At 40.7% G+C, this 27,542-nt stretch overlaps 1 protein-coding gene across 1 annotated transcript; it reads right to left on the bottom strand.

Annotated features, from left to right (window-relative positions):
• Nucleotides 1-182: 182 nt before the first annotated feature.
• LOC125013053 (POU domain class 2-associating factor 1) lies at nt 183-11,348 on the bottom strand. Its single transcript, XM_047593343.1, has 5 exons — nt 11,304-11,348; nt 6,877-6,998; nt 3,471-3,510; nt 3,078-3,370; nt 183-1,440 (listed from the first exon to the last, which is right to left on the bottom strand). Exons 1-5 carry the CDS (start codon nt 11,317-11,319, stop codon nt 1,015-1,017), a joined length of 897 nt encoding a protein of 298 aa, XP_047449299.1. The 5' UTR covers nt 11,320-11,348; the 3' UTR covers nt 183-1,014.
• Nucleotides 11,349-27,542: the final 16,194 nt, after the last annotated feature.

Genomic DNA, 27,542 nt, shown 5'->3' with positions numbered 1-27,542 from the left:
AAGGAATTTTGCCGAACAGCAGTTTTTGGCAGCAATTTTCACCTGCCTCCATTTAAAAATTCCATTTGGTGATGGAGAATACATACCTCCAATTAATTTCCCACGCCATCTTTCTTCCTGGTAGGTAAACGTGCCCCCACAAGTACAAGTAATTAGTGTGAAAAAATTATCCAGCACTTAAGTAATTTATTTTTTTTTAATACCATTTTTCGAAGAAAAGTGCAATTAAACAGCTGTTTATATGGATGCATATGTACCGCAAGTTAAGAAAAGCACTGAAAAATACTGCAAAGAATTTATATTACGTAGAAACAAGTTGCAGTGAAATAATACCAACTGCATTCTGCAAAAAAAAAACTAAAAAAAAAAGCATGTGGCCTTTCCTGACTCAAGGTAAGCATTAAAATAATAAAACATAAGACATAATGTCAGTTGTCTTTGCATAAGTCTTTTGAAAAGTGAAAAGTGAAAAAAAAAAAGTCAAAAGTCAAACGAGTTACTATTAACATTAGGATAGGATAAAAGGGGTTCATTACAACTTTTGTAGATTTTACTTTTGTAGTTGTGGCTGTCGACATTTGAACATAAGTGTCTTCTGGACATTTAGCAAATGTTTACGAAGTGCCCTCCACTAAACCTCTGCTGCTCTGACTCATGTCTTCCAAGTTAATTAGTTGGTGATTCATTTCATTTATGACATTTATGAGGTGCATGCACATACAAGATGTTTTGTTTAACTGCTTTGTAATGGTAGTTGGGATGATCCACACTGGCTTGTAAACACAACACTGATTTTTGAAGTTACTGTAGCCACGGCTACAAAATTATAATGTGAGTTATAATGAACCAGAATTACCTTTTAATTACTGGTTTGTTCGTGCAAGTGAGCCAGTGTTCTCAAGTGAGGGGTTTTACATACATTTCTTGAGAAGAACAGAAGGAGAAGATGGTGACGAAGTGATGATGGTGATTGTCTTGTGCCTTATAGGAGAAAATAAGTGACCATTCGTGTTCTCAGACGTTTGGTATGAAGATTGTGCTGCTGTCCTCCTCCTCCTCACCATGCTCCTTGCGATCCTCCAGAAGTTTATCCAGGAGGTTTGGAGATTCAGGCTGTACCTCTGGATCTTCATCGAGAGACGGACCTTGAGGTCCAGGGTCGAGCTGGTGGTCTGAATGCGGTGGGAGATCCAGGATCTGAGGCTGATGGTCTACAGCATGGCTCTCCAGCTGCGGGATCATAGTGGTCAAAGACATGGACATGGGCATGTGGACCAGAGGGGAACCGGGTAAGGCTGCAGAACCTGGAGCAAACTGGACCGCCGGATTGGTCACAGTAGATATGGTGGTGAGGGGCTGGCCCCAGGGAAGGTAGGTCAACCCTGAGTCTGGTAATTCCATCTGAGGGAGGGAGGTTGGGGCTGGGGCCACCGGTATGGTCTGAAAAGACAAATGAGCAATCAGCTGCTGGCACCGGCCCCTAGTGCCTACACTGCTCACGATACAACCATAATGCTGCATCTTTTTTTTATGTTCAGACTTGTTGCCTTCAGCCCTGACCAATGTACATTAACTTAAACGACAAAACTTGAGGACGTATATCAGACATTGTAGCGCTGCACATAAAAGGACATGCACAACTGCTTTCCCTGTGTGAAGTTCTTCCCAAAACCAATAGCCTTTAATTTTAACTTTAATTAATCATAAATGATAACATAACATGCTTGTGAAAGTAGTTACACCACACAAAGCCCCTGAAAAAGCCTCACTATTTACATAATAACATCGCCGCTCCCCAGCACAGGATACAGGGCGCATAATGTTTTGATCATTATGTTGCATGGCAGGTAGGCTTTCTAACTTGATGCACCACATGTTATTTTTGACACAGTCTTTGACAGTCTTGTCAGAAGGCATGGTGGAAATTCCCACAGACAAATGTGATATATAGGCTGACACAAGCCTCTGCTCACGAGACTTCACTCAGGGAAAAAATGCAAAGTTCCGAATATAATTAATTATATTTCTGTGCGTTCCCACTTTACTTTTAGTGGTTTGTAAATTAACAGTAGCGCCACAGTATTATCCAGTCCTCAAGTTAATAACTTTGATACAAAGGACAAAATGGAGACATTCCACAAACGACACATTAATTGATCAGGTTTACATGGACACAGGTATTCTACTAAAGTGCATGTTTGCCCCAAGTGGGGTGAAACATCAGGTGACGTGATGACTCTCCGCAAAGGAGAGAAACATGGACGTAGCACACATACAACATGTTAAAGCCTTTTATCTGGTGTCCAAGTAAAGAGTTATGTTGTAATCTCTAATCTACAGAAGAGTGTTAGGGCCACCCATGAGAAAAAAAAAAATCAGAGGAGGATTTATTTTTTTATCATGCACTTTGAGAAAAAGGTTGAAATTTCGAGAAAAAAGACGAAATTTCGAGAAAATAGTCAAAAGTGGACCTTTAAATCGGCAGTACCGTATGCGTATGGTACCGCCGATGCTCCACAGAAGAGTACTTTTTCTCACTTAATAGTAAATACTAAGAATTTACAATTGTATTGTGTATTTTTTTTCAGTTATATTGCTGATATATTATATTGGGCTGTTGCATGTCAACAGTGGCCTGGATAGTGTCACACACTGTTGCCTTGTCCGCTGAGGGAGGGACGTAAACTCCAATGATCAGGAGCGTGTCCCTATCCGTCCGTAGAGTCCCCACAGTGGTCCATTTAAAGGTCTTCTTTCTTCTTTCGACTTTACTCTTCACTTTTTTTGCATGTTGAAAAAAATAATCTACTTCCTCTAATTTCTCATGGGTGGCCCGAAAGCTCTTCCACACTAATCAGATTTTAGTCAGGTTGACAAAATATTCTCCATGCGGGTGTAACAAGTATTGTAGCAGTGGAATCTGTTGTTAAGTTTCCATAACTTCCTGTGTGTGGAGATAGTATTGCCCCAGATTGATATGATTTATCTTTTCAGCCCCCTTTTATTTTTCATTGCAGTCTTGCCCGCAAAAATTTTAAATCCCATTTCACATGTCCACGGCTTCATCCGTCACTTACCCCAAAGTTAGTGAGCAGTGGTGTGTGTGTGTAGGCCAGCATGGTGTAGCTGGGGCACACTGCCTGCATGTACATGTCTGGGGTGAGGGTCGGCGGGGCTGAGTAGGTCAGAGTCTGAGCTGGGGATTCCTGCTGGTTGTAGTCAGACGACGACCAGGGGATGACCGCTGGCTGCAGCCCAGCGCAAGTGACAGAAGGTGCGGCTTTCCATCCCCCACACTGTAGACCTCCATCACCAGCTGCAGGCAATGTCTCCGTTGGGGAACTGGCGGCAACATCAGAGCTAAATACACCTGAATAACAAGGAAAGGTTTGGGTGTGAGCACACAGAGTCACATGCTTCACTCGCTGTAGTGGAAACCGTGTCTGGTAACTCACAGGTGAGACATGTACCTTGAGTGAATGATGACTGGTTGTTTTGTGTGGCCACATCCTGAAAAACAAAATAAAAAAGAAGTAATTTGGCGGTGTCAATAATTGCTGCAGAATCACAAACGCATCACCGTTATGATGTTGATATATAAATATTCCGTATTTACACCTGTACTGATCACATCCAGGTGAGAGCAGCTGCTCAGACCATATCATAATTAGTGTTGTGTGTTTTGAGCGCATTCACTTCGGTTACTGTCCTGAAACTGACTCAGAGCTGCAAGATCAACAAGATTTGGGTATTTGCCTCTACAAGGAGGACAAAAATTAATCAAATATCTCCCAGTGTCTAAGAGCACGTCGCTTTCCTTGAACACAAACACTGGCATTCAGCGAGAGAGTGGTTCAAACCTGCAAACCACAGATTTAAACTGAATTACACTGAAGTTCGCATTTCCAATGAGGCATTAGAGAAGGGGTTGAATTCTCAAATCCACTCCTCGTCTCCTTTGGTTCTGTGTAATCAAGGGATTGAGAGGCAGTAGTTTGACAAATGAATAAATCTCTACTTAAGGTCTTGTAATAGTATTTGCTTAAGTATGCAATAACTCATACCCACCACTTCAGCTCTGACTACTGAGCTGTGATGATCTACCTTAAGTAGTAGCAGGAATAGAGATATTTTAGTCTCCATGGGTATGTTTTGGGGAACATTTGCACTATTGTTTGTTGGTTTTGTTTATTTTTATCTCAGATGAAACATGTACTGCTGGTTAAACTGTATTTCCAAATACGACCTGTTTTAGACACATGAAAATTAGTCTGTTTCCACATTTGCAGGAGCGTCAACATCAGTCATCGTGATGACAGTTTGATTTAGCATTGTGTTTTCATGTCCGTTCATATTCATTGTCATTATCACCATTGCGTTAACTCATTCACATATGCACCGATCAGTCATAGCATTATGACCACCTTCCTAATATTGTATAGGTCTCCCTTGTGCCTCCAAAACAGCTGCGACTCATCAGAGAATGGACATGGGTCTTCTGAGGGTGTCCTGTGGTGTCTGGCAACAGAATATTATTAGTGGGGGGCGTTTGGATCCTATGAGTTGAGGGAAGTTGCCTCTGTGGATCACATTGTGAATTTGGAGGCCATGTCAACACCTTGTGACGTTCTTCATGTTTCTTTGAGTTGTTCCCAAACTGTTTTTTGTGTGTGTGTCTGTGTTAGGAGTGTCACCAAGGAGTGTCATTGCTATGTGGTGGGGGGGTGTCTGTTTTGGTCTAGGTGGGCGGTACATGTCTAAGCATCATCAGGTCCAAAAGTTTCCCAGCAGAACATAGAATTGTCACAAGATGGTCACTGTTATTTACTTCTGCTGAAATGTTGTGGCTGATCGGAGCAGATGACTCAAAAGACATTTATTTAAATCAGAGCCTCTCAGATTGCCCCTTCACAGTTCTGCTCGGTCATCCAGTAATGCAGTCCAACAGAGGGGACCTCAACATGTTATGGGGGTCTCAAAAATGTGCCTATGTTATTTTACTTTTATAATTTTAAGATAATTTTTCAAATATTGATATCGAGATATACTGACAAAGCATTTATAGCATTCAAGTGCAAGTTGCAGTTTAATTTCCGATGGAGAAGAGTGTAAATGAGACAGGTGCTGTCTCTTATCTGCTCAGATGTAATGTTACGGAGACATTAAAAATGCTAATGGCAGAGAACAGGCAGCAAGTGAAGTGGATTCCAATGGGGGTTTCCACAGCAAGAAACACCAAAAGCTAAAGGACAGTTTTTAATGGGGAGGTGCAATAGGAGGATCGGATGGAAAGTGGTTCTCAAGCCTTTGCCGGAAAGCCTCCATTCAGAAGTATACTTGCAATGCTTCTTGGGTATAGTGATGTATGCCGTGCTCTGTTCTTAAAGTGGCACCAGGGCCAGGATTTTGCACACTCATGGCCGGTGTGATGGTGAGTGTGTAGCAAAAGGACAGGTACAGGACAGGACAAAACAGAAAAGAAGCAGGAATGTGAGGCAACGGCAGCACTGACAGCTCTCATTAGTGTTCGGAATGCATCCTGGTGCCTGCAGTCGGCACCACCAGTGAACCAGCTGCTGTCTCTACTTAGCTCGTGAAGCACACCGCTCAGTGCAACTTTAGTTAGACTAGTGAGCTGTACAAAAAACCTGACAGGGACCAAAATTGGTGTTTTTGGTAATGAGGTTAATGGAAATAATGCCTCTGGACCTTCATCAAGCTAGAGGACCACCGGTGTTGTCTCTGAGAGGTTGTCCCACACATTGACGTAGTTCCTGCACAAAATTCCCAGAACAACATATCAAGCAGCCTATTACCAATTACATTGTGCAACCACACTTAGTACCAAGTGAAGCTTCATGTGTTTTTCTTCTTATTTCAAGGTGTATGTAAGAGAGTGTGTGTGTGTGTGTGTGTTTGTTTTCTTGTGCTGCTTCTATCGTCTTCTCCTCTTGTAGGTGTAATAAATAGCAAGTGGGAGTGCTAGACTTGGCAAGACTGTAAGTTATTTTGCATAGGGCTGTGTGCCCAGCCCCGGAGCCATGTAGGGAATGGCTATAACTGTCGTGGAAAAACACCTGGATTATATAAGGACAAAATCCCCTTGTTAGCTCTAAAAGGTCACGGCCCCTGGCATCTTGCTTCACCTTTCACCTTTTGAAAATGATGTTTTGTTACATCTTGGCAAAATGACTCCACACACAGGACAGTCATGTTGTGCCTTAGTGTAGGTCCGGCTCAACAGTTCACTTTTACAACCGGCAATATTCAAGGCGCTGCCTGCGCATTTCGTTTGATCTTTGCAGCAGCCTCCTGACTCCAGAGAGCTCGATCATTGACTCAGTAAATCTTCATGACACCTCTGATGAATGAAATATGTCACCCCGGAGAGCTAATATTCACAGCACATAGAAACACTGTCGAGGAAGTGTCAGTAGACATCAAGGGTTAGGATTATGTTGAAGCAAAAGAAAAATGCAAACATATACTTATCTTCATCTCAGTTCAGTTAAAAAAAACGCCACTGTGAGAGCACTTATATTCTTTTCTTAATGCTGTAGACTTATCTTTCGCACATTTTCAACAATTTTACAGGAACACTGCAGAAAGTGAACACAATCCAGAGCAGTCACTTCTCAGTACTCTAAATGTTACTGCAGTAAATCCTGTGATGCATGTTTGTTTGACTAATGATCAAGCGATCAAGGTGCAAGGAAGTGTTGCTATTTTTTCTTCTTGGAACAGTGGCCACTCTTGGATGTCCTATGTATATATAGTATATTATAATGTATTAATAATCTAGATATTAAAAATATATTAATTGTCCTGCGTGGTGTGTGCACCATATAATATACGTTAAAGTCATAGTGTCCTCACCGTGGTGGAGGACCCTGTCTTGGCGAGCCCCAGACTCCTCTTCCTCTTCAACAGCTCTTTGACCGGTTCTTTGACTCGTACTCCTTGATAGGGTTTGGACCTGCCCAGTGCTGATGGTGGTGCTAGACATTCCAGAAAACGCACGCACACACACACACACACATACACACACACACACACACAACGATGGATTAGATAAAGTCAGTGGACAAATCCCTTAGGTATGAAAAGTGAAGTCAAAGGTAAGTGCCTTAAACGTGCATTCATTCTCACGGCCAGTAGGGGGCAATAATCCGTCTTCTCATATGATTCAAAGCCCGTCAACTTTATTGTCAATTCATTCAATTTATTAAATGTATTATTCATTATCTCAGGAAACATTTTCCTAACAGGTTTGCTTTTACAGTTGCTAGTGTCAAGTATGAAGTTCAGTCTGTACATCATGGCTCCTTTCTTTGCAATGTGCTGTTTAAAGAGAGCCATCCACATGGTGGGAAGAAAAATTGAGATTCATCAGACCCAGTCACCTTCAGCCAGTCCTGCCTTTGCCAATGAGGGCCCACTGTCAGTACTGTATGTACGAATCACTACTGGTAACACAATACCTGCAAATTTGAAGAGGATCTGCGTCTGTCTTCTGACCATCCCAATTTGGCCCTGTCAGATTTGCTTAAATCCTTAAGCTCACCCATTAAGTTCAAGAACTGACTGTTCTCTTGCTGCCTAATACATCCCACCTCTTGACAGGTGCTGCTGTAATGTGATACTCTGTGGTGTCAATGTTGTAAATCTTGAAAAACATAGTCAGTGCACACTAAAGCAGAGGTTAGAGGCTTATAGCAACTCCAGTCAAATTATGGTTCAATTACTCAATGTCCTACAACCAAATATTTAATTCATATTTAATGATACATATAAGTGATAATAAACTATAAACTAAATTACTATACTAAAAAATGACTCTTGCCTCTTCAGAGCGACACTGACAGAGACTTGAGGCTATAGGCCAGAGTTCATCCAAATGTGTGGAAATGGTGACTTCCTGCAAGCATAAGCACGAAGGGAAATCTGAACTAGGTGCAAGGGCCTCTTCTGAATAAACATACATAGGTAATTTGCATTGTGACACTTTGTAAAGTGAATATGCGTGTCTCTACTTTAGACTAGTTCTGTCTATATGCCCGGGATATATATATTACCTTGGTATGCTTTTTTAACAGCAGGGATTAATTAGCATTTCAGGGTACATTTGCTTGATTTACTCATTGCTCCTATTTTCTCTTTTTTTTTCTGTTGATTGGTGAGCTCTATTCCTGTCAAATAGATTATAGTATTTAATGCCACCCAGTGGCAACGGCATTTTCCACAGTCATAAGAGCTGCAACCTTTTTATTCAAACTTTTGGTATTCCCTTCTCTCTTTTCCATTGGGTTCCAATAAATTTAGTTCAGAACAGCTGATAACAGCTGAGAGCAGCACGCAGGCTGATTTAATTTTGATCTCTCCTCACCATGTACGTGTTACCGACTGATGGGCAGAGATGGTGGGGTAGGTGCTCACAAACCTCTCACTGGCACACACACAAAAACTTTAGTAACAACACAGGGGGTGACACGTAGGAAATGGTCAGTTGGGAATCAAACAAGAGACTCAGCACTAAAGCTACGTGCTCACATGTAACACTGGCCTCCAACACTTGTCTATCTATAACCCTGACCAGGTTTCTGCATGAATCATGTATCAAATTTAGATTAGATTTGCATATAATTCAGTCACACTTGTGTCCTGAAACCATGGCTCTGCTAACCTTTCAAACACACCATCTCTGTCCAGGGGTGATTTCTAAGCAGGATATGACCTTTATCTGTCATATTTACAATTTCCTTTTGAAAAGGAACCTGTGTCTATGATTGCAGTCACATACAGTAACTCATCAGTGTTTAAGTACACCATGGAGCTTTTTTCACTTAACCGGATCAGAAAGGAAAGACACAACATTCATAAAGCATGTAATCAAACTAATTTAAATTATGACGAGTAGCTGCAGCATGCACACAGCTCACTGTGCACTAACAAAATGACATAAGCTTTACATTTAGGTTGCAACAGGGAAACGGTGTGACTGTTGTTTCCAGTTGACTAATAAAACTGCTGATAGAAAATATGTTTACTCAAAATAATTTGCCTTTACAAAAGCCAAGACGAAAGGAACAAAATCCTTTTGAAATGTTTATGCAGACATTAAAAGGAAACGATTTGTTTCTGACCTTAAAGTTTAGCGGAGCAACACTTCTGTAGCAACCACAGCACGCACGCTAGTAACTGTCAAACTGAGTTTGCAATGAATCATCCACATGCATGACTGATGCATCAGTAACAGCCTCATTTCACACATAAGCCATCGTGATGACACAAAGCAAACACATATACATGGCTTAAGAACAATATTGTCAATATTTGCAGACACTTCCAAAATCACAAAATTTAATAAACCATGACTTCAGGGGAGTTGTGTGTCTTTAGGAGAAGCCATGTCTGCCACGCTGTTCCCACCTTGTAATTCGCTTGGGTTTAACTGAATAGGAGCAGGTTCTACTGCAAAAGAAGAGCTCACAGAAATGAATATGAACTAGTTCGCGTTTGAGAACGTGAATTTGAGTGCATTCTTTTAAGTCTGTGTAAACTGAACTTTTCATCTGAGGTGTGAACTTGCACAACAGACGTCCTTGTTTTACCAGTGTACCATAACCCAGGTGACTGAGAGTCTGCACAGACACGCCACTTCACACTATTCCTTCTAAGCTTCTGTACATGTTTGTGGTTACCTGCACAGATAATAAAGACTGGGTGTCAAAGGTGTCAATTTTCCACAACTTGCTTAAAGCAAAGGAATAAATAATCTCGTGAAGCACCACTTCACTTGGCTATTGCTGTTGTTTTAAGCTCTATTTCCTGCTCAGGCTGAAAAAAAAAAAAAAAACATCTTCGTAGCACACTTGCCCTATCTAGTTGCAAGCATTAACAAATATTTCTCACAATTTAGTGGAGATACACAGGTTTTTACTAGCCCTAATGTGAGATCATATTTTGTAGGTATTTATGCTGGTCTCGAGACACCTTTGCCCACTCACTGTCAGATTTAGTGCGTCAAAAATGGATAAAATGTATTAACTGACAAAATAGCTGTTGGTGTTTGTGCCTTATTTTAACAGGATTTGAAGGTTTTCATGTAGTAAACAAAATGAATGAAATATTTCATCATATTTCAAGATCTGAAGATTTTTGCAGTTATAAATGCTCGGGGCTAGGTGATTAATGTTTCGGTGAAATAGGGGATTAAAGTGTTGGTCTGTGAAGATATGCGAGTGGCCTGATGTTGCAACAGGCTGAGGAGGTTGAATCTCAGCCAAAACACACAAAAGACTTTTCCTGGCAAAGGACTGAAACACTGTGCTACAAACAGGGGTGTGGCGCTTATCATGGCAAATGATTAATAACGGTGATGCTGTTGGTTATGGTGCCGTCAGTTACACAGAAGTCCTCAATTAAACAGAACGCATCCGCAAAGGGTGAAAAATCAAAAATCCTCAAATAGCCAAATATGAAGTCCGTCTCCACAGAAATAAACGGCGCAGAGTTAAACGCTGCAGCGCAAATCTTTGAAGTGAGACGTGGTTAAACAGATGATGTTGTTGCCTTTCCCCTCTCCCCCCTTTAGACAATCACACATGAGCACACACTGACAAACAATCACCACGGCGCAGGCATGGGGACCCAATCCGCACAAAAGAGGAAGCTCCACAGCTGTGCAGAGTTTTACAGTCATGGGGGCCTGCTGCCATTTTGCATATCACAATTACAGCCCAATAGCAACACGCAGCTATCTTTCAAATGACTGCCTTCCTCTTTCTGAAAGAGTGGGACACAACAGCTCAATGTTTGCAGAATATCCCGCAAATCGACAAATATTTAAATTCATATTCCAAGCTAGTCTTCCAAACAATATGTATGGACTCTGTGTGTCTGACTAGTAAACCACTGATTTCTGAGAAATAACTACAATAAAACAACAGAAGTTTGATGCAGTTACACGGAAACTCTGCAGTATTCAAATCATTTAATGACAATGATGCAGTAAACATATGGCCACAACCGATAAATCTTTAGGTACGTTGATGTCTATTGCATGGCTGTTGGGAGTATGAATGTTATTATGAATGAATGTTATGATAATGTTTATTTTATGTCCACCCCCCCCAAGTGAAAACACATAGGGTATACATACATATAACATACAGTGCACAAACTGCAATAAAACTTTTGGAATAAGTCGCTCAATTTTCATACATGAAACACGCACACATACATTTTTTTTCATAGTAAATAGTAAGTAAATAGCCAATAGTTTAATTAAAGCAGTTACTTACATTTCTCCCAGCGCATACTGCTTGTCTGGCCAATACCATATAGTGGAACAGATGAAAATTAAAATGGCGCGTTGACTGACGTGTCTTATAAGAGCCTGAAGCTGGCCAACGATCCCCTGGGGACGTCATTGCTTCTTGAACCATAAATGTCCCCGGTGCATCCAGTTTCAGTGTTTACACGGTTTACGCGCTAAAACATTTTGAAAAATAGCAACAAAAATAGCCCATTGAGACAGCACCAGAGACATTAAAATGAGTAACAAATTGAGGGCGACTGATGATGATAACTTGTATGACAAACTTCCTTCACAATCTGAACTCTCTTGGCAAATTGAGGGAATTTTTGTCAGTTTCTTTCTTGACAAATTATTCAACGGGTTTGTGCATTTCTTTCAAATTAAGAAAGATACTGAGTGCGATTACAGCAGAAGAGATGCCGTGCCCCTCGGTTCGTTTAGGCATGGGCGGAGCTCATGTGTTTTGCTTGATAAATACTGGGTCCATGGTGTCTACCATCATGAAAAGCTTTTTTTGTCAGCACTGTAAAACCCTGGGGACAAAAGCGCCTCCGGGCTCGTCACCAGTTGCAACTCATGGCAGCCAATACATTGGCTATCCCCTATAGTGGCTGAGTCAAGTGTTGAGCTATGTGTTAAATGAATACACTGGTGTGGAGTAATTGTTGTTAGGGAACCCCCGGTGATGCGTCTTCTCAAGTCTCTGGTGTTTTGCGGATGAATATGATTTGCAAATGGAACCAAGTTCTTTTCGGGGTGACTTGTTTTGGCCTAGTTTGGTGTCCCAAAGCCTTTCCTGCAGGGTAGTAAAGTGCCTTTATGCTATTGTGCAGGTCCCTCAGAACTTCTGAGGAAAGGTAAAAGTTTGAGGTGTCACATCCCAAGAAGGGCGATGAAGATAGTGGTCTAATGGGGGCCAAATGGTTTCCCCCCACCATGCCCAGTCAGATAAAGGCGACTGACCTGTCTTCATTATATTCTAAATAAGATTATTACATCTGTTTTTTCTGCTCATGGTGGGGTTTGGGTTGCACTAAACTGAAAACCTTATCCCTCCATCCTAGGAAGTAAAAGAGCTTATCTACCAACTGCAAGGAGCCCTGTCTACAGACTGACTACAGACAGCTCAACAGTAAGACCGGGAAAGATGCATTCCCCTTGCCCCGCACTGAGGAATCCTTGGATGCCTTGAGAGGTGCCTGCTGGTTCTCCACCATGGACTTGGTCAGTGGTTACAGCCAGGTTTCAGTGCAGGACAGAGCAGGACAAGACCAAGACTGAATTTTGGGTTGTTGGCGGAGCAAAGCCAGTATTAGAGTGAAAAGAGCCCTAAAGACCTGAGATCTGTTTGGCTGCCATGTTGGGTTGAAGCCTTTTACAGAAGAAGGTTGCTTAGACATCTGAGCAGGAGAATCAGTTTTAGCCAACAACAAGCAGTGTAGCTGCACATGGTGCAAGGGCTGGGGAAAACAGATTGGCCTCATCACAGCTTGTTTCTCTCTCTCACACACACACAAACATACATACACACAACTCATTTACATCCTTCCTTTAATTCTACATTCCAGCTGTAACCTACTTCATTCAGTAAAATATAACTAACTCCAACAAAACAGCTTATGACATTCAACAATACAACTTTTATTTATCCATTTAGATGGATTTACGCATTGAAATATTTTCTCCCGTGGGCTTTGGCCCTCAAACTAGGAAATAGTCAGGAAATGAAGACTGAGGGTCTTGCCTGCCCTCAGCTGCTCCCTGGGAGCCACGTCGGTATCAGCCCACCACTACACACTATACGACTGAACAGATGGGAAAAAATTCCCCATGAGAAATCAAATAAGTAAATAAAGAAAAAGAGAAGGAAAGGAAAACAACAAATGTATTCATGTTCATGAGACAACACGACCTCCTGACATTTTGTACTTCATTCCCAGTCCAAATATGCTAAATCCATGTGGGTTAATAAAATAAAATAAAATAAAATAAAATAAAATCTTTAATAATGAAAACTTTGTTTTCACACTAACATCACAAAAGCCTATCCTAGCATGCTTGATTGAAAAGTAGTCTAACAATAACACCCTGAAAAACCCCTACTCCCTCCCCTCCCGACCAGTAGATAATGTTTCTTTCCCAGGAAAACAGTGAGTAATACTGGCCAGAAAGCAGTCTGCCGTGTTTCCCTCCAATAGTACCTGGTGCCAGCATCCACTCAAACGCAACATGCAGGCCAGGCGTCTTGCCAAGATTCTCCCTTGTTTGGTGTAATGCGTTAATATCTCAAAATGACTGTGATCACATGAACAAACACGAAAGGTAGTTCGCATAGCAATTCAAGCTGAGTTGTTGTTTGAACACCCTATAATTACACAGTGTTTTAATGCTGTGTTGTTAATGCATGTTGATTAATGCTGCAGGGGAAAGTAAAACAGAAACACTATAAGTGAATGCAGCAAAAGCCAGAATATTAACATGGGATTTATAAAAGTATTAAATTCTTACAGCAGATTACCGTTTTTATAATTTCACCTCACATATAATAAGCATGAAATTAACCTCACTAGAGTCTGAAGAGACATAATGCCATTGTTTTCATTTCCCATAAAATCCACATATTATATCAGAGATTTGGATAATTTTCATACCGTGTATACAAGACTGTTACAGACAGGTGCAAATTAAATGTAAAAAAAAATCCTGCCAAGTGTGTTTACGTATAGTGAGTACGGTTCTGATACAACAGTCAGTTGTGGTGTCACAGTCATTTCATTGTGGTTAACTTCCTCTTTTTGAGTCTTGAAAGAGGCTTGCACGACGGTTAGATACAAATAAAAGATTTAAAGAATTGAGCTGCAAAGTCAGATTTTCAATTTCATGATTTCTAGATGAAGTTTAAAACCTTTTAAGAACACTTGAATTCCCTGCTAAAGCGCTTTAGGAAATACGCACCAAACTAGACTATAGGACACACAGTAAATACAAGCAGGCGCCATCCAGGTGTCTTTCTGTTTCAACGGTAAAATGGAAAGGCATCAGGTCACATCGATTCAGCAAACTTGGTCAAACACTTTAATGTTCATCCTAGCTTGTGAGGCAGGTTGCAGTGATACAGCCCACTTGCATTTTCTCTCTTTCTGATGGCAGAAGCCAAGCATCACATTCACTACTTGTTAAAGAAATCAGATAAGTTACTCTGATCGGTGGATCTTTTTCTCTGTGTTCGTCCCTCAAAACATTGCTGTTTTTTTTTTTTTATCATGTATATAATGATGGCAAAATATTCTAATAAAAATATTGGCCAAATATTCTAATAAAAAATAAACGAGTGGATAATGTGCTAATTATATTAGAAGTAAAAGCACAATACGGAAAAATTATAAGGGTTTTTTATGGTGCATCTTGGTGAGCAATGCTAAGTTTAACCATCCTATATAGTGCTACAATTTTTTCAGAAAAATTCTGATTAATGGAAGACCTTTGAAAAAAAAATGTGCTTTGTCTTTAACTGTACACTTCAGTTAAATAACACCAGGTAATCTAACGTGCATGTCTTTAGACTGTGGGAAATAACCAGTGCACAAAACTCATGCAGGCACAAGGAGGCCCCAAACCAGTTTGAACCCAAAAGAAACAGTGCTGCTGTTGAAGCGCACCAAAACATCATTTCCAAAATGATTTATTATATCAGTCACATCTGCACCACAATGTAAATTAGTAATTATATATATATATATATATATATTTAAATGCTTCTGAATTGCTGTTGATTGTACATAAAATTGTATGTAAAAAAAACAATAGCTGCAACACATCCCGTACTTGAGTGAATTTGTTACACTCTGTCACTGCACTGCAGCATTTGATTTCATTTATGTATTTATGCATTTATTTATTTATTTTTTTCACATAATCGACTGCAAAAATCTGGAGACTGTGTACAGTTTTGGGCCAGTGCGTCTGAAACCTGCCTGCCTTGGTCTGTGTGGCTGTGCAGGACGGAAACACCTGCATGTACTTCAAGGTTCACTGACCGGCAACGCACAGAAACCACAAGCAGAAACTCAACACGTTTGTGTGTCTCAGTCCCTGATTGTACGATTCGCTGGGGTTTAAATTAGATTACATGAAGTGGATGATTTTATTGAGATTTTAGTGGCCAGGGAAGGACAGTTGAATCTGCTAAAGATGCATTTCCCTCTAGAAGTCAGTGCAGATAAGTATAAAAACAAGTAGCTGATAGTAAATCATGTCATCACTACGATGCTGTTTCCAAAGATGGAAATCACACATTTAATGTCTGAAAGGTCAGGAAACCTTTAGACTCTTTAGACATCTTCCTGCATGTTAAATGAAACCCCACGTGTTTAATTCTACTCTACACGTTGAACAGAGAAACACACTAAAGCTGTCAAGCAAAGAAAGATGCAGAACAAAAGCTCAAACTTACTTTTTGGCACCAGTGCAGCAAATCTGAGTTAGTTTCCAACAAGTCCATCACTTCACCATGTTACTAGGAATTATGAACGGGCGAATAGTGAATGTGGGCAGTGAGTGATGCAAAGCGTGCTTTACAGTACATAGCTGATGCAAAGAGGTTTTCAAAAGAGGGGAGAACTCAGAGGTCTTGTCATTGTTCATGGTGAGGTAAACACTATGGACACTGGGGTGGATTTGTTCAGACACTGACCTCACAGAGTGAGAGAAAGAGAAAGAAGGGGGTGGGGGGATTAAACTAAGGTTCTGAAACATGAAAGAAAAAAGCTGAGATAAAGGTAGGCGAAAGAGAAAAAGATGGAGCCATCTGTCCATGAACAGTTTACTCTCTTGTGAGCATCACTTGTCATACGAGCCCGTGGGCTGGGTTTCAGCTCTGCAGCTGAATACTTTCAGGACTTGGTGTCGGTTCATCTTTACTACTGAACCAGACAAACGCCTCAAAGAATATATAGAATCTACAACACAGCCAATCCTGCCTACCAGGCTTAAAAGACAAACAGTGATGTGATTCTGAATACTGATGTCTATTCAAGTGAATGTTAATGTTAATAAGATGAAAGGGAAGCAGAGGGAGACAATTTTATTTTGATGTATCTTTTCAGAATTTTAAGAGAAACCCCAACGTCACTAGCTCCATGAATGTCAATTTGTCCCTTGGTAGTGAAATATTATTTTGATGGTGAGAAAAAAAAAAAAAATATATATATATATATATATAAAGGTATATATATATATTTTTTTCTCATTCTCATCTTCTGTAACTGCTTGTTCTCCAGATGCTCGCAGGGGGACTGCAGCCTATCACAGCTGTGCAAAAGTATATATTTTTGAGTCAAAATGAATACATTCCTGGTGAAGTTGTGGGATTTATGGATATCTGGTGAGTTATAAGTTCATTGGGGAAGGTCAAAGGTCATGAGTTTCCTCTTTGTTTCTATCAATGGGTTCTTCAGGGAGATGCTTTGCTTTGTGTGTGATGCCATTTCCCTCTTTGAGAGTGAAAGCAGCCCCTCGGATTTGACTGGCAGTAAATTTAAATTTAGAATTGCGTTGACAATTTAATAGAATGAGTTAGGGATAAAATCTGATGTTGATTTCCTTTATCTGGGATTAATGACCTCCAGCTCTCCCCCCTTTCTGTCAAAGCACAATCAAATTTGTGCTGTATGGTTTTCATAAGAATAGGATGTCACTGTAGCATGTCACATAAAATTAAGTGCAGTCCATTTAGGGAAGAGCACCGTTCAGGCATAACATTATGACCCGTTCCTAATATTGTGCAGGCCTCCAACACAGTTGTTGACTCATCAGAGAATGGACATCTGAGGGTGTCCTGTGGTGTCTGGAAACAGGATGTTGTTTGTGGAGAACCTTTGGGTCCTATGGATTGAGGGGGGTGTCCTCTGTGGATCATCCCACAGATGCATGATGAGTTTGGGATATAGTGAATTTAGAGGCCAGGTCAGACATATCATTATGGTACATGTCTAAGTAACATCGCCATGAACGCCAGGTCCAAAAGTTTCCCAGCAGAACGTTGTATAGTCACAATGTGGTCAGTGTTATTTCCCTCTCCTGTCATACTGTTATGGCTCATCATCGTATAATAAAAGGTAATAGAATATAACATTGTGAAGGCCACCTTTACAGGTCAATCCCACTCGGGCAAGATCTGAAAAAAGTAATGTGTAAGGTAGTGTGTTTATGCCTAATGCATTTCAGTGGCTAGACACTATTTAAAAATAAATAAATTTAAATGGTGATCAATTGCAATATGTGTGCATATTAACTGGGCTGGGTGTGAGGTGCTATGTGACCTGGCTACCTATCTATCTTAACATCAGATGCTCTTCCAAGAAGGCAATGCAGCCTGCAGTACTGCGCTCAATACAACGAGATAGTGCCCTGTGAGGAGAAGAAGAGGAAGTTGATCCCTACATTCCAGAGAAGATATTTAGTCAAGAAAGCTTCAGTGCGCAGTGGAAGGTAGGTGCACTTCTGCTCTTCTGTCAGCAAATCTCTACAAACAGCTGGGACATACAGTAATCCATAAAACTGTGGTCGCGTGTCATGTCGAATGCAGTTTGTGGTCCAAATTAACTTCAATTAGATGTTTACCTTAACGCATTATGAATATTTGGGCCGTGTTCACCCAAAGAGATGATGCTAAACCCTGAGTATCACCTATATTTCAACAAAACATTAAATAATACAAGCAAGTTAGCAGATAGATATAAGCTGAAATGAATAAAGTGAAGAACTCTTCTATCTACTACCAGTATTTACAATTAAATGACTGCTAAATTTAGTGAGCAGATTTAGCCCAGGTGTAGATTTACAGGGGTGGATACAAATGCTTTGGGAGAGACTATCCATCAAATAAATGCTTTTCATGTTGGTGGTAGAAATAATTAAATAGGTTAGTAGTTGACCCCAGGTATCCAGGCCCTCCTTGATGCTACGTAGTACTGGGGTATAACTGAAATAAGACCGAAATAAGATTAATGTTCTTATTGTTGTATATGCAGCTTATGTATTTTTTTGTATATTTGAGTGTGTACATGTTTGCTATCTTAAATTCCAAATTTGTACATACAAATTCCTTGTATGCACAAACCTCCTCGACAACAAAGTCTTTTCTGATTCTGGCTGCATCATTTGGGTTTTAATAGAGCCCAGAGGGTACGTTTCGGCATCCCAGTCAAAATGGTTTATAGGCAGAATCTCAAACGCAGCCCAGTTGATGGAGCAGCCGTAAATCTTGAAAATCCATTAATGAGGGTGTAGACTGAGAGTTGTTCGATATAACGTCGTGATGGTGTGATTAGGTATAACATCTGGAATGCTGTCGTTGTGTGAAGAGTGCATCGATTTTAGGTTAACATTACACGACATTAATTGCTGATTTGAGTACACTGACCTCGCTTCCGTCACCCGTGCGTTCAGTCATCTTTATCAGTAGGCCGCGCTCACTTCATCTGCGACCCATGTAACTCAGTCTCTCAAAGCCGTCCAGAGATTTGATGCTATAATCCACAGAAGAGCGACGTCTCTCTGTTTTTCATGTTTGCCGCAGTGGTTTTCTTGAGTTTGTTGCGGGTCTGATTAGGTTTCTTAGATTGTTTTGTCAGTCTTGCAGTGGGACGGCGCCATATTTGATTCCAGTCCTTATCTCTCGTCACACTCTCACATTCTCACCTCTCTCTCCACTTTCTCCCCTCATTAATATTTAAAGAGTAAGCAGTATCAGGTCTGATAGCATCTTTCTGCGTAAGCATAAGAAAAGGTACTGCTCGGGGCCTTTGTGCCAGGGACACGACTGTCTACTGACACCCATTCCTCCAGAGTTCACTAAGAGCTAACTTGCTGTCACTCATGTCACCAGTTATAAAAAGTAACTATTTCTTCTGTTTTCCAAGTAGAAATCCATGGGAGAGTACGATTAGATGTCAGTGCAGATGGTGCAAGCTAAAAGTTGCTAAATGAGATGAAAATGATTGTCAGCTGAAACTATTTTATTACAAAATAACTCACAGATGGTATCTCTAAATGCAAATGTTCAAAGGTGGAGTGTACCTTTAAGCAAAAGTTTAATCTCTGCCAATACCCACAACCGCCTATTGTGTTCAACTCAATGAATCACCAAGAAGATGACACGAGCCACCTACAGAGGAACATCACATGCAACTCTCTGCCAGCTCTCACCTGCGCAAGACGTCCTGGCAGATCATGGCAGAACAGTGCTTCGTTCCTGAAGCGCATTAAGGTATGAAGACATATACCTCACAGTCAATTAAAGGTGATCCTGGAAAGCAAACAAGGTGCAAAGATGCAATTGACTGAAAAGCTTCATCAGTAATTTGATTGATCATCACTCTATTTTTTGTTCTTAAATAAAAATATCTACAAAAAATAAATAAAAATACAGAACATGGATCATCAGTCTTGAAATAATTCAAGTTCTTTTTGCAGTTTGAAGGAGTGTAAATATATTTTTTTATGTATATCGTATACATATGTACTAGTGAAAACCCTGCAGGGATGTCCTGGGCGTCGGGTGGTATGTGTGTGGGGGCATTTCCATGCAAATTTGCTGTTGGGCCCAGTAAAGTCAAGTCACGTGGCGGAATGTAATGTAAATGGTAATAATAATATAAATAGTTAGCCAGAGGGGATGAAAAGGGGATAAAAGTGAAGTGATTGGGCGGGCTGGGCAGAGTGGTTTGTGTAGTGTGTGTGTGTACCATGGCAGGCTCCAGCTCTCCTTAGCATGTGTGTGCATGCGGAGCCTTTACAGGGCTCGAAACACGCCCAGACCTGCAGAGCAAACCGAGATTCACTTTTACTGACTTTCTGCCTCCGTGCCGCGGACACAGCGTTGACACCGACCGGCCCTTCACTTGTTTGCCATGAAGGCCTGGCGCAAACACGCGACACAGAGCGACGTGCTTGCACAGCTGCTCCCGCTGAACCATCGGCTAAGCGCGTGGTGGAGGTGAAACATTATCCAGCAACATTTGCAAGTTCATAAGTTCATGACTGCAAAATAAACCAAGGCAGAGAGCAGCAAGTGTCACAGCTACGCAGGGCAGTATCAAGACAAGCAAAGAAAAATATGAAACACATCTGGAAAGTCCCTTAAGGTGGTTGTTTAAGTTAATATTTACCTAACATGCAGCGAAATACCTTTCCTACTTTTGCTAGAAGTGATTTGCAGACAGCTTTTTCCCCGTAGTAAGTTAGCACAGTGTTTGTGGAGACAAAAAAATATATAATAATTAACTATTCTGCTAGGAGCAGACACAAATTTTAGGAAAAGCGGATTACCTCATCTGTTTGGGCATGACTATAGTTGCTTAGTCTTTTATCGCTTTATTTTATCACCATGAAAAATGTCTTCAGCAAGCAGGAGTGGAATTTAGCCAAGTACATGTACTGCACTGAAACACGTTTTCATTTTCAATTTCACTACCAGGTGCGCACACACTGCCTATAGAGTCTGCCACGCCGCCACCAGCTCCTTCTCCGTCTGTCGTGTTGCCACGCATCCTGCTCTGTCAGCTAGATTCTTAGCGGTCAAAAATAAAGAAAGAAAAATACAGTTGTTGCATGTGAGGGGAAATACGGGTTCCCAGACCTTTGCAGAAAATCATTACACCTTGAAGCCACCACGACATTATTCAACACGGCAGCCATATTCAGGAAGTTATGGAACTTCCCGTTTTTGGTTTCTAAGTGGGAGCATGTGTAGCTGTGCCAGGTGCTTTTACAGTTTATCTTAGTTACACATCGGCCTCCCTCAGAACTGCCCCAGTCATTCACACTCATGGCTCAGGCTGCCCTCGCACTGCACGGACTTGTCCCATTATGTGCCGCTAAAGTGAGGGGGAAAGTGATTTTTATGTTTATTCATCACTCAGAGTCAGGTCAGGTGAGGAGGAAGCACACCTCTGAAAGACTAACGATACAAAAACGTATTTGGCCGCATAAGCCAAGGGTTTTGTAAGAATGACTGATTAATATCAAGTGGTACGTGGTTAATATTAGTTTAGTGGGCGTGACAAGTTTGAGCGTGCACTTACTGACACAACTGATATTGTTACATTAACAATGAAAATAAAGTTTAATTCAAAGACAAGCTTTCAAAGGACTTTGCAGCCAGACAGGAAACCGATATATACAGTAAATAAAAGACTATGAAAAAAGATAAGCTCTAAGATAAAAAAAAACTATACAACATTTCTATTGAAAACCGTCTGGAAAATAGGGACACTTGGGCAGTTTGCCGTTTTTAAGCCTTCAGTGTTATTCTGTCTTAAATCTTGCCCTCGAGACAGAAAGCAAGATGTGGTCACTGACACAATGAGTGGGAGGGCTGACTGACTCCAGACGCAGCCTGACAAATGACAAGCTGCAGCATTCTAGAGGAATCAAGACTAGAGTGTGAAAGAAAATCTTAGCAATAGCAGGCTGCATGATTTTGCCAAAAAGAAAATAGATTTTAGAAGTTTAGGTCATTCCCAGGCCACATGGCTAAACTGTAACCTGCATGATGGATAATTCCTGTCTGCTTTCGGTTCAATCACCTTGCACTCGCTCAGCATTAAAAAGTTGCTCCATTTCATCAAAGCGGGCTGAAGGAAGTGCAGACTTTAGATTAATGGTTAAACGTGTTGGTACTGAGTCCACATAAAACTTGAACTTTGAAATCGTAGATCCGAGCAGATACGAGTAGCATGTGAAAGAGATCACCAAACAACTGGGAAAAGGGAAGGAGAGAGCAGATCCGATCATGCCCACCTAAGTCTTCTGATGAACCACTTGAAATGTTTTGATTCCACCTGCACTCTATAGGAAATTTTGCACTATCATGGATACATTTGAACTGTTTTATTTATTTATTTCATCCTGTGACACAGTTGACTTTACATTAGAAGTTTCTCTTTACTTTAATTCACCACCGTTACTAATTACGTTCACGTGTGCGTTACTTTTACTAGTGCATATTATATAGATTTTCTTGTCTGTTGCTGCTATATTTTTTTCACTTTTATTGCCTCTGAGCCAGAGAGCTGCTAAACTGTGTTTTTGTTGTTGTTGAAATCTCATCTTACCTGCCTTTAAAGACTGCGCTGGAACCTTTAAAAAAACAGAAAAAAAAGAACAGAGTGGACGACTGCTAAGAGTAATAGGTGAAAAGAAAATAATAAAGTTCATTGTTCTGTTATTAGAGAACACAAACTTTCTCCCGTACTTTGTCAATAAAGATTGAAGTTGTTGGCTTCTAACAGCACCTGATTTTTAAAAAAGAGATACTGTTATTTTGCCTCCATTTGTTGTGTTTCACCCAAAAGCTTCTACTCGTATTCCTTTAACTTTGTCCCCTTGTAATTGTTTAAGAAATTACTCAGGCAAGAAAAATGAAGTTAGTTAATGTTTCAACGTCAAGGAAGCAGCACTGTGTGGGTTCCTCATTTGTCCCACAACACCAAGGCGCCTTATAACTGCATGTGAGTCAAGCATTGCCTCGAGGTGCAGGGAAAAAACTAAAAGGTTAAGGGGGCTGTACAGAAACTCATTTCATGAACACTACAATCATTATCTTCGCCTCCACACAAGTGAGGGCTTGTACAGTTTCTGTAGGAGGAAACAAATTTAATACTCTCACTCTCACACACACACACACATTGAACATGCAGGTCATATTATAAGAGGGAAGGGAGCACCTAGTGTTCTTAGTTTCCACCATTATTATGTTTGGCTGATATCAGTTGTAACCTGCCTCTCATGGAGGCAAACTCACCATTCATGATAATAAACACATTTAACTGGGAAATGAACTAATGTAGAGAGAATGCGCAAATAAAAACATCATGCACAACTCTCCAAGGCGCACCAGAAAACAGGAACACTTTTTACAGGATAAATATCCCGCCTGTGAACGGCTGCGTCATTCTAATCCACTACTGCCCCCTGGTGGTGAACTCTCGCCCCTACACAACAGGTAAACAAACATTCTCTAGGAAGATAAGGAACCGCTAGATGGCACCAAAGGCCTGGGCTTTTAAAACCCCGAATATCCGATTAAAATTGGCCTTCGTGACAAGGTGATGCAAGACAGACTGAAAGTTTGGTTGCAGCAGGCAGCAAAGTGGAGATTCATCACTTTTAATGGCTGCTAGACCTCACGTGATCAGCCCAGCAATCCTTATTCCACTACATCTAGTCCGACGAGAAACAGTTGTGAGGTGGATTTAAAAAAATAAACCGAGTTATCGCAAAACATTTTCAAAATAATAATAATAATAATTAATGAAGGCCTCCATTCTCTCCATTTGGACGGGTATACGCTTTAAATTATGGGCAGCGTTCCTCTTGGCAGTGTGAGAGAAGCCTCAGGCAGAGCTTCCCTTAGGCAAGGCAAGCTTTATTTAGCAGAACAGTGCGTTTTGAGGGAGGGGGACTCACTGTGAAAGAAAGAAGGAAAGAAAGAAAGAAAGAAAGAAAGAAAGAAAGAAAGAAAGAAAGAAAGAAAGAAAGAAAGAAAGAAGGGGATGCTTTTCCACACAAGAAAATGGAAACTGCACCAGGATTTAAATGAAAAATGTCCAGATGTATGTATCCATGACACATGTATGACATATGTTTGTTTCTCCTGCTGTTCTCTTGTCTGTCTTTTCTGTCTCTACTCAACTGGCCGTAGGCAGATGGGGTCCTCCATATGAGTTAAGTGAGTTCTGCTCAAGGTTTCTTCATGTTAAAAAGAGTTTGTTTTTGTTTTTTCACCGTCGCCTTCAGGCTTAATCTGGAGATTTCAGGCCATTTTTTGTAAAGCGTCTTGAGACAGTTTGTATCATTATTGACACTTAGTAATACACATAATATTATAAATCATGTTATCTATCTGTGATGAGGAAGTACCAGGGTAACTTTACCAAAAGGGCCACAAACAACGCTTAGTTAACCGTGATTTTATTTGTTGGAGTGTTACTGGGTTGTGCAGTGCCTTGACTGGTCAACTTTTAGCTTGTCCCTTTGCTGCAGACTTAATTATGAAAAAGACATGAACATTATTAATAACTGTTTAGTCAGGATGATTCCAATACCATAGCTGGTCCATTAATTGGTCCATTAATTAATATATTATTCTTGCATTAATGTATGTATGAGATACTGTTAATTCATGTAAAGTCCATATAGTTTTTACCCATGCCATTAAGTGTTAAGTTCTCAGTACTGTAGAGCTCCTTGTCACTGTGTATGTTTTCCAAGTGAGAACTGGTGCAAGTGTTATGGTCCAGCAAGTTTATTTTGGGATATGCATGAAGTGTATTGTGTATTTGTTCCTACCTATCGTTCATGTTTCCTTGTCACGCAAGGAAATACACCGTTCATGCAAACTCATAGATTATAGAGGCTTTTAAGTCAGTATCCCGTCCAGTAAACTGCAGTCAGAATGCAAAGTATGTTAGTTATGATAAGTGCTCTTCGTTCTTCAAAGCAGCTAGTCCAGCAAAAGAACGACGCCAGCCCAGGCAATTATTCACAAACACATTCTGGCACAACTTGCTGCACCCGTTCTCTGACGTGGCACAGGGGACGCTGTGAGACACTGCTTTAGGTCAGCCTGTAACATAGATGTTAATTAGACTTTAATTATGTTAGGTTGATCTGCTTGCAGGCATTATTCAACAGTCGAAAATGAAAACGAAATAGAAAGAAGCAATAATTTCACTGCATTTCATACGTTTCTGTTTTTTCAGACGTCGAATGACGAATGACGATAGGATCTGGTGGGGTGTCTGTCTGCCTCCGTGCTTATCTCAGCTGTAATGTTGCTGGTCATTTTCTAAAGAGATTCAGCCACATTTGTGCTCTTTAGGCATTTCACAACAGACACAAGGTTAACAACCTTTTAACGACAATCTGGACGCATGCTGTTTTTACACAGGATGAAAAAATGTATCCCAGAAATAGTGAATTGGATGTTAATTCCCTGTGACTACCTCACTGTCTCGCCCAGTACATTTTATAGTCTTGGCAACTATTTACCAATTGTAGAAATCTTAATTACACATCACACCGTAAATACAGAATGTCTATATATCTCTATTTTTCTCTCTATAGGTTTCAGAGAATTTTTTGGTATGTTTTTATTACAATATAATTCCTGTCAATGTTTTTCTTGTCAAATTTGTTATTGTTTCTTGTATATGTTCTCATTGTGCTACCGTGACAAGGAACTTTCTCACACATGGGTAAACAATCCATGTATTATGTCTTGTTTTATGTCTTAAATTGGCTCATTTCACACCACATTTCCTGTAGGTATGAGATGCATAATGAACTATGTATGGTCCTTAAAACGAACATCATCAAAGATTAGCTTGTTGCTTTCTAGCAAATGACATTGTTTTTATGAACTAAGGCTGCTTGCAATAGTGTTTGTACAAGTACAATACAGTCTTGTTTCTCCCTCCATTTGTTGTCATTGTTGGTCACGTGTAGTTACAGTTTTCCTTCACGCCCTTGGAAGCAGATCAGTCACTGCAAATTCTGCTTGTGTCACATGTGATGCACAGCAGACTTCTCACTTAACCTTTACAAAATTAAAAATAATATTATTTTTAATAGCTAGGGCAGCTATTAGAAAAAAGTTTAAAAGATCAGTTGACAAAAACTAACTTTAAAAATAAACAATATTTTTAAGCAAAAATGAGTCATCTGGTCTCCCCCCTCAGGGCTGTGTGCTGCTGACTCAAGGCTCTGTAGCAGGGCACAGCTCGGACCACATTGACAAGTTCGCCGATGATAAGACCGTGGTGGGTCTATTAGCAAGAACAAAGAATATAGGGTGGAGGTGCAATATCATACTGCCAGGTCTAGAGCCAACAACCTGCCTCTGGATGTTGACAAAACCAAGGAGATTACTGTTGACTTGGAGAGCACAGAGCAAACACTCTTCGCTGATCATCAGGATCCTGTGTACACATTGTCAAGGGCACCAGTTTCCTTGGTGTTCACTTGGCAGAGAACCTCACCTGCTCACTCAACATCAGCCACTCAGGCACATCAGCCCGACTGGTTCGGGACCTGCATAATCACTTGGAAGCGGATGGTGAGGACAGAGAAGATTACCTCTCTCTACCTTCCATTTACACCACTCACATACTCTTTCTCTCCGGGAAAAGTCAGGCCCACACAACCAGACTGCGCAACAGTTTCTCCCCTCAGGGCATCGGACTCTTGAACTCCCTAAAATCGGACTGAACATGCACAATGCAACTGTTAACTCGTGCTCCGCCTGTTAGTAGGCGCGCCTCTCTGTTGTTGTGTAGTGTCTTTATAAGTACATTGTCTCCCAAGTGTTTTTGAACTGTCTTCAGTGTACTGTTCGCACTGTTTTGTTGTTGTTTTTTTCTGTCTGTATAAGCTTGCACACGCACACTTAAGCTCAGTCCCTTGTGTTGCACTTAGTCTTATGTCTTTGTGCAGCTCCGTGGTCCTGGAGGAACGTCCTTCCATCTCACGGAGTATTGTAACAGCTACATAAGGTTGAAGCGACAATGAAAAAAAACCTCGTTGACCTTTGATACTTAGACAATATGAAGTAGACCACAAGCATTTGGGGCCCCTGTGCGGATGACACCTGTGCAATAGTTTATGTGTAGCATAAGCTTATGAGAAGCTTATGCTTATGCTGACGAATGTCAAGTAAGTTTTCTCTGAGACAAAAAGTATGTGTAAGTACTGTTCTGCTAATCATTTCTCAGACAGGTGTGGAAAAATTCTGCAAACTAAGACTGCTTTCAAAAATGTTAATTGTTTACTTTCATCCATTAACGAAATGCAGTGAATGAACAGAGGAGACATCTAAATCAAATCTATATTTGGTGTGACCACCCTTTGCCTTCAAGACAGCATCAGTTCTTCTAGGTCCACCATGCTTCACTGTTGCCTGCAGACACTCATTATTGTACCGCTCTCCAGCCCTTTGATGAACAATCAGCCTTCATCTACAGCCAAATGTTTCACATTTTGACTCATCAGAGCAGAGCACCTGCTGCCACTTTTCTACATCCCAGTTTGTGTTTCTGTGAGTCGCTTTGGACTTGTTTCTATGTCAGGGTGATGGATTTTTGGCTGATCTTCCATGAAGATCATTTCTGGGCAGACTTCTCTGGTCACTTTCATGCTCATGGGATGGTATCTGTATCAT

This window comes from Mugil cephalus, chromosome 9 (genome assembly GCF_022458985.1).
Source record: "Mugil cephalus isolate CIBA_MC_2020 chromosome 9, CIBA_Mcephalus_1.1, whole genome shotgun sequence".
Lineage (NCBI taxonomy): Eukaryota > Metazoa > Chordata > Actinopteri > Mugiliformes > Mugilidae > Mugil > Mugil cephalus.
Note: the sequence above shows the minus strand (reverse complement) of the source record. Positions and strands in the feature narration are given on the sequence as shown.

What these genes read in the sequence shown, in the direction of transcription:
- LOC125013053 (XM_047593343.1), bottom strand. An exon ending in CCAGTCATCATTCACTCAAG is followed by an intron (nt 3,371 to 3,470) that starts GTACATGTCTCA and finishes CTTGTTATTCAG; the next exon opens with GTGTATTTAGCTCTGATGTT. An exon ending in CACTGCTCACTAACTTTGGG is followed by an intron (nt 1,441 to 3,077) that starts GTAAGTGACGGA and finishes TTGTCTTTTCAG; the next exon opens with ACCATACCGGTGGCCCCAGC.